This window comes from Sinocyclocheilus anshuiensis, unplaced genomic scaffold (assembly GCF_001515605.1).
Source record: "Sinocyclocheilus anshuiensis isolate Anshui unplaced genomic scaffold, SAMN03320099.WGS_v1.1 scaffold942, whole genome shotgun sequence".
Taxonomy (NCBI): domain Eukaryota; kingdom Metazoa; phylum Chordata; class Actinopteri; order Cypriniformes; family Cyprinidae; genus Sinocyclocheilus; species Sinocyclocheilus anshuiensis.
In genome coordinates, this window is record NW_015536531.1 from 122325 (window position 1) to 129416 (window position 7092).

At 36.4% G+C, this 7092-nt stretch overlaps 1 protein-coding gene across 1 annotated transcript in view; it reads left to right on the forward strand.

The window, feature by feature from the left end:
* LOC107694925 (usherin-like) overlaps window positions 1-7092 on the forward strand; it is a gene marked incomplete at its 5' end in the record, with an annotated part of 173335 nt that overhangs the window by 120337 nt on the left and 45906 nt on the right. Inside the window, one exon of the mRNA XM_016494643.1 lies at window positions 6800-6907. Within this exon, the coding sequence (XP_016350129.1) occupies window positions 6800-6907 (108 nt within the window). The remainder of the gene's footprint in view (window positions 1-6799; window positions 6908-7092) is intronic.

Below are 7092 nucleotides of genomic sequence, written 5' to 3' on the forward strand. Positions count from 1 at the left end.
TAATGTTAGTTGGTTAACTTCATTTATCAAATAGATACAGTCAAACCAAAATTTATTCAATCACCTTCAACATTTCTCACATTATCACAGTTTATTCGCTATAGTTTAGAAAATGGTAATAAAATATGACAAGAACTCAGAGTTACACTGTGTCAGAACAAATTCATCTTGATAATGTTAGATAATTTTGATAGAAAGGTATGTAATACATTACAATGAACCAAAATAATTCAGACAGCTGTTAGTATGACAGTATTTACACAACTATCAATACTTAGTCGGGCAACCCTTAGCCTTAATGACAGCCTGTAGTCTCCTGGGCATGCTGTCATCCAGCTTCATGCAAACCTCAATTTCAATGTTTTTTCCCAGACTCGGTCTGAATAATTTTTGGTCCCAAATTTGTATCAATTTTACTGGTAGTCCACTGTATGAATAATTTTTGGGTATGATTTGTCACAGTTTACTTTATTTTGCTATCCTCGCTTACATAAATGAACTATAGTGTCCTGCACCCACTAGTAAAAAAATATAAAAAATGATCTGGTCTCTGAATAATTTTTGGTTTCGCTGTATATCCTTTGGTTATTTTCACACTTAATTATGCCCATTAAAATGTATTTTACAAGTTTTTGTTACTTTCACTGTTCGTTTTTTTGCTCTATGGTACATCATCTTTCAGTCCACTCAGCGCGTTTTGTTTATCAGCTCGCGCACATCAGCTATACAGGCATTAATACTGAATGTTTAACGTTATATTCATTGCATACATATACTTCGTAGTAGACATCCTTCGTAGTAGACAACTCCATTCTGCTGTCTGTTGTTCTGTTGTCGGTGTTTCATTGTCTGATTATGGCGCTTATCACATGCTGTGTGGTATCGGCGTTTGGTATCGGGGTATTTTAACGAGTACGAGTACAGGAGCTCAGTATCGGGCATCCCTAGTAATAATAAATCATATTATTTTGTTTGTCTTATATATAAACAGTAGTTACATTTGATTGATTATTTTTATGATCTGTACTTATAATTTTATTTTTATTTATTTTTGTTTTATTTTAATAATTTGTTTTAGGACCTTAATATAAATAATTTAAACATTTCATGTGGTGAATTATAAATAATAAATATCCCTAAAATTAGTGTAACTAAGTAATGGCGGAGTATATTTTGAACTGTAAAACTGATTAACATTGAAGAAAAGCTTGTATCTTTTACCTATAGACTATTAAGCAGCAACACTCTGTGTTATGTTGAACTTTAACATAATGAGGTATCGAAAGTACTGAATGCAATAGAGAGAAATAAAGAGGAAAGTCAGAAAGCGAGTGATGAATCAGTTTAGCAGCGGAGAGCAGCCACCCCCTACATGCTGCCCCATGCTGGCCCTGACGGCAGCAGCAGTGAGAGTAAGAGAGTGAGGATCCGCCGTGTCTCCTCCACGTGCCCTGCCTTTATTTATGCATGCTGTTTCTGGAAGCAATCTAATGACTGAATTTACACCTGATTCCCGCAATGAGCAGCCAGCCTGCCCATCACTCCTGAGGCCTCCGCTGATTTGTGGGGCTTCTTTTATCTGCCTGGGAGAGGAGCAGTGTTCCTGGCCCTGAGCCATCCGTCACCACCGCAAGGGTACGAGCACGGCACACTCCCACTTTCAGTGCCACCCGACTCGGCACAGCCCAGCACATGGCAATGGACAGCTGCACAACAGCCAGCATACACAGAGAGAGGGATTTAGATTAAGTGCTCACAAACATCGTTCCAAGCCAGATTTACATTTTCTCTAAGCAGTATCTGTTTTATCTGTTTTTGTACTAAAAGTTTGTATTATTATTTTTATTATGATCATAATATTAATACAATAATATAATAATCCATCAATTTTTTTTTACATTTTTGTACACAATTAATATAGTCACTAATTATAATGTCTGCAACAATAATGTAATATTTAGAGGATTTAGATGATTTTCTCATCAAATATTGATGCATGCATCAATGCAATTTATTATTATAATTAGTATATAATTAAATTAAATTCAGTAAATTCAGGTAAAATTCAGGTAATCATTTGGAGGCATTATTATTATTATTATTATTATTTCTTAATGATACTAATGATGATGATAAGAATAATTCACAGAAATACGCAGGCATTTATGTCTGCTATAATAATGTAATGTTTGTAGGCTTTTCTCAGCAAATATTGATATGTGCAACTGCTGTTAATAAAATAATTTATTATAATCAGTAGAAAATCCGTTGGCAGCAATAATAATAGCAGTGGTAATAATAATAATTATTATTATTATATATTTATTCATTAATTTATTGATTTTTAGTCTTAGTGGAATATGTATTTTGTTTCCTTTGAAACATCATTTTGAACAGGCTTCTGTTCAGATAGCACATTTGTGGTGTAAGTGTCTGTCTCTATGGACCAAATGAAAAAAGTGAATGTTTCTCTCTCCAGCCTGTCGACACTATCACTGACATGATTATCAAACCTGAGTCGGGCACATCGTTTTGAAGAGCATCTGATCTCTTTCCAGTCAAGACTAATCTGAATGAATCGCATGCAGGGAGCCGCTCCTCTGGGAATGCTAACATCACATAACGCCAGAAAGAATGACATCCTCGCTTCTTGTGTTTGAGCTCACAAACATCCAGGAGAAAATCAGGCTCATTTATGTGAATATATTGTATTTTTTTTCTTTTGAGAGCATTCTGACTATGTAGTCTGTGTAGTTTAAACACCTCGCAAGCGATGTCGGCTGCTCTCTGCTGCTGTTGTTTGTGAGGAATCTCTTGCCGTGTAGTTCTTGCTTTTCCTCGCCGAACACAAGCTCAGACCTCCCTGCCTTCAGCAGCGCTCAGCCACTGGCTGCTTGTCTGTTCACTCCAGAGGGCCCGCTGGGAAGCACCACATCTTTGTAAATAAGCTTGAAATCAGCAGGGACCTTCAAATGGCTGGAGCTCCTCTGCAACTCGCTGTCGACCGAAGATATTTCAGCAAGCAGTGGTGGTAAGGGGCTTTCGGAGTTCTCTCTGTTCCTCTGAAGGCCCTGAAATTGGCAGCGAAGGAGCGCACCAAACCAATCAGCCAGTCCTGGATCCTGGGGAGGGAGGGGATCTGATGGCAGATTTGGCTGGCTGGCAGTGTGGCGTGTTTAAGACTTGGCTGGGGGTGATGGCAGGCATAGGCAGACCCGTTGGCTGGGATGTGAGGTGGCGGTGATGCTGTTCAATCACTGGCAGGGGTTGCAAATGCCTTTGCTCGGAGTTTCCTTTGTGGAGAGACTCTAAAGCCGCGTTGAGACTTTCATGTCCCTCTGCGTGGAGCTGGTAAATCCTACCAGTGTTTTGTGGTGTGCGCCAACTCGACCGGCTTGAGCGTCTGTGTTTCAGCGCAGACTGCTGCTGGGAAACACCTCTGTGCTCCTTAAAACCTCCAAACTTCTTACCCTCCCTCACTTGACATGATTAAACACAGACACCAAAGCACTCAAGCTTCCTGCTTGATTTCGCTGTGGCAACAAAAGCCGCCACTTTAAACACCACATTAGACTCACTGGATTAGAGATTTAGCTTTTTTCTATGTGGTACCTATGAAACAACTAATACTAAAACTTTGATTTCAAAGCAAGTTGCATTGCGATTGTTATATGTGCAAGTTTACATCTGCCCATACTATCAAAGACTGAAATTGACTGAAGATGTGTGACGCATGGAATTGAAAGTGATCATGTTTAAACATTTCTATGCTGCCCTTTGTAGCTACAAGAGCTGTGCGCACGTTCACACGCACTGTGAGAGCCGGTCCTTTCATATGACAGCTCTCCTAGTGACAAAGACAGTTCCTGTCCCCTTTGTTATTGTAATGAATGGAGACCAAATAAATGAAAGGCATCAATAATTAAAGCATTAGTAGTTTTAACTGTGGCTTCAACACATTGGGAAAATGCAGTGAGCGAGGTTTAAAGGTTTAAAGCTTCTTTTTTTTTAAATACCTTTTGAATGTTGTTGTTTTTAATAAGGAAAACAAAATGACTAAAAATAAAAAGTGTTAGGAATGTTGTCCTAAACTCATGGATTTAATATAATTTGGATTACTTAGATGGTATAATTAAGATTGTAGATTACACCTCAAATGCCCTAAAAAGGGCAGAAAAAGCTGATTTATTTATTTTTATAAATATGATGGAAATTGCAGCGTGACATGTGCTTTAAGTATTTGCATAAAACATTTATTAAAAATAATATAAATTATTTGTCCAAATATGAGAGAATTATACATGCCTGTGAGATAAAACTCTTAATATTGTGTAGTCATTGCAAATTAGCTTCTGTTAAATTAACTATCAAATCCCCAAAGAATCTAAAATATGTATAGCTTTTCATTAACTGATGTGAATTATTGCTCTCAATTATATAAATTATGTTGCAAGCCATGCGTTTAATTGGACATTTGCAAAATAATTAATAATTTATTAATATACAGTAGTACTAGCATTTATATTTATATTTCCCACTAGAGTGCAAATCTTTAGTGAATCTTAATAAAGTGTAATACTAGAAAAGTATTCTAAGCATTATAACATAATTTACACAATTAAAAACCGAAAGACATAATGTCACAATAAGCAACAGTCTTATGTAAGTGTATGAAGTCACTGGTTAGTTTTTAACAAGCACCACCATCATCCTGAGTTCCCTTTACCTGGCTTATCTGTCTCCCGTGTGCAGCTGCTTTTTCAGGGTTCACAGAGGTCTGCCCATGTCCTGATAGAAGAGAAGAACCTCTGCCTCCTAAATTATGCGTGAGCGGGAGGAAACTGATCCTATAAAAGGCATCAGGGGTAGTCTCCAAGCTTGGCCGACACGTGGAGCCCACAGATCGCATCATAATCCCCTCCAGACAGAAAAAAAACATTAAGTAATTGTAGACAGGAAGTAGGCACTTAATTATTTAGAGGTTTTATCAATGTGGCAGGTAAAGTGAGTAAGCATTGCAGGCCTTTTCTCATCAGGTCGCCACGTTCATGGATTGCACCTATCATCTTCTCATATTCTCTAATGCAAACAGTAAATGGCAGCTTGTCGATAAAATACCTTTTTATATCATTTATTACCTCACACTTCCTCGCGGTGCTGTACAGAGCAATTTGGATGACAGTTACGGCATTGTTTCACTTTGTGTTAGCCATGTGCTACAAATGGGCCGCTGTGTGTTAGGAGGATTAGAGATAAAAATAAAAAAAAATGTAGCTCCTGTTTATTTATATATTTATTTATTTGCCATTTTGATTAAAGGTGCATAAGTCTTTAATAGGCTAAGAGTGCCCCCTTCAGTTTGTATGAGAATTCAAAATCTTACTGAGAGTGATGTTGTTAATGGATTTTTGTATTTTATTATTATTATTATTATTGTTTATTATTTTATTGTAATAATGTGCATGCATATTAATAATTATGAATTCCTGCTTGTGATTAGACAGCATTTGCTTCCTTTAAGTGCAAATGTCAGTCCATGAAAATAGTATTTTCATGTAAAAAAATTTAAAATAAAATATTTCAAATTATTTAATGTCGCCTTTCCTACCTATAATAATAATAATAGTAATAGTAATAATGAATTGGAATATTAATGCATTTACTAATATTATTTCTAAAGCTAACGTCCCTAAGATTAATTCTGACTAATCATTCAAAAGATTTCTCTGAATAACTAGTTATAATCTTAGTAGATCTACTTTTCCCAAGTAGATTGATAAATTAGGTTGGATTTGCGCCATGCAAATGCCTTCAGCCCCCCTGAACACCTAATGTTATAATAACTTACCCCTAACACAATAATAACCTAGCCCGAATACACACCTGGACATGTTTTGCATGGCGATGTGTGAAGTGAAGCTTTAAAGGCAGTATTCAGCGGTTGTCCCCTGTGTTTAGTATGCTCAACAGAATTCTTTACTTAACCCAAACACAGCTCAACATTCTGAAAACATTGATCTGTGTTTGGGTTAAATGAGAGAGGCCATCAGGCATACTAAGCAGGAGCGCGGGTGCATGCGTTTCTCCAGATGTGGAGGCAGTGCTCCATGGACACAGGCACGGCTTTACAGGGTGCACAGAGTTCAGGATTAGAGCGAGATTTAAAGTGCTTCAGGATTAGAACCAGATTTAGAGTTCTGACTGCTGAAGCTGCATCTTTGTCACAGGTGCTGTGTTAGACACCAAATTACTCAAACTTTTTGTATTATTCATTCATTCATTCAGTTATAATAAACCCAATATTTCTCATTTTAATTAATTGTATTTTTTGTCAAATTATAATTACAATAGCATGTATACACTGCTTTTTAATGAAACAAAAAGCTTTTGTTGATCCTGTTATTTATACATTTAGCTGTTCATTACTCCATTGGCTAAAATATTACATTAAACAGTCCAAGAATATTCTGGAATGAATATTCTTGTCATGTGAAGTACATTAATAAGAGCTGTTATACATTTAAATAAGCTAAATTAGTATTGATAGTTTTGTGTGTGTGTGTGTGTGATGTTATTTAATGTCTTGACCAGGTCTCTCTATAAGAAGAGATTGCAATATCTCAGTGGGATTTTCCTGGTTAAATAAAGTAAATAATAATAATACTTTGAAATTATATTATTATATATTTAATAATAAATTCATTAGCACCTATGGATATGTACTGTAATCGAGGAGGTGATTGTTCTGTGTGGAGTTTAAAGGCAATACTGTTTATTGCCTTTATGACTGTTTTTGCAGGTCTGGAGCCTCACACCAACTACAGCTTCATTGTTGTTGCATGCACTGCAGCTGGTTGCGGAGCAAGTCAGCCATCTATGGGCCGCACGCTGGAAGATGCACCAGCAGGTTAATGCACAGGCACATACACACTCACACTCACTCATCTCATATCATCTCACAGTAAAACATTTCAGAACCTTAAAAAATTGAGTTCTTTTGATTTCTCAATGCATAATCACTGTTATTATACTATATATATATATATATATATATATATATATATATTGAAATCTTTTCACGATAAGTCTTCT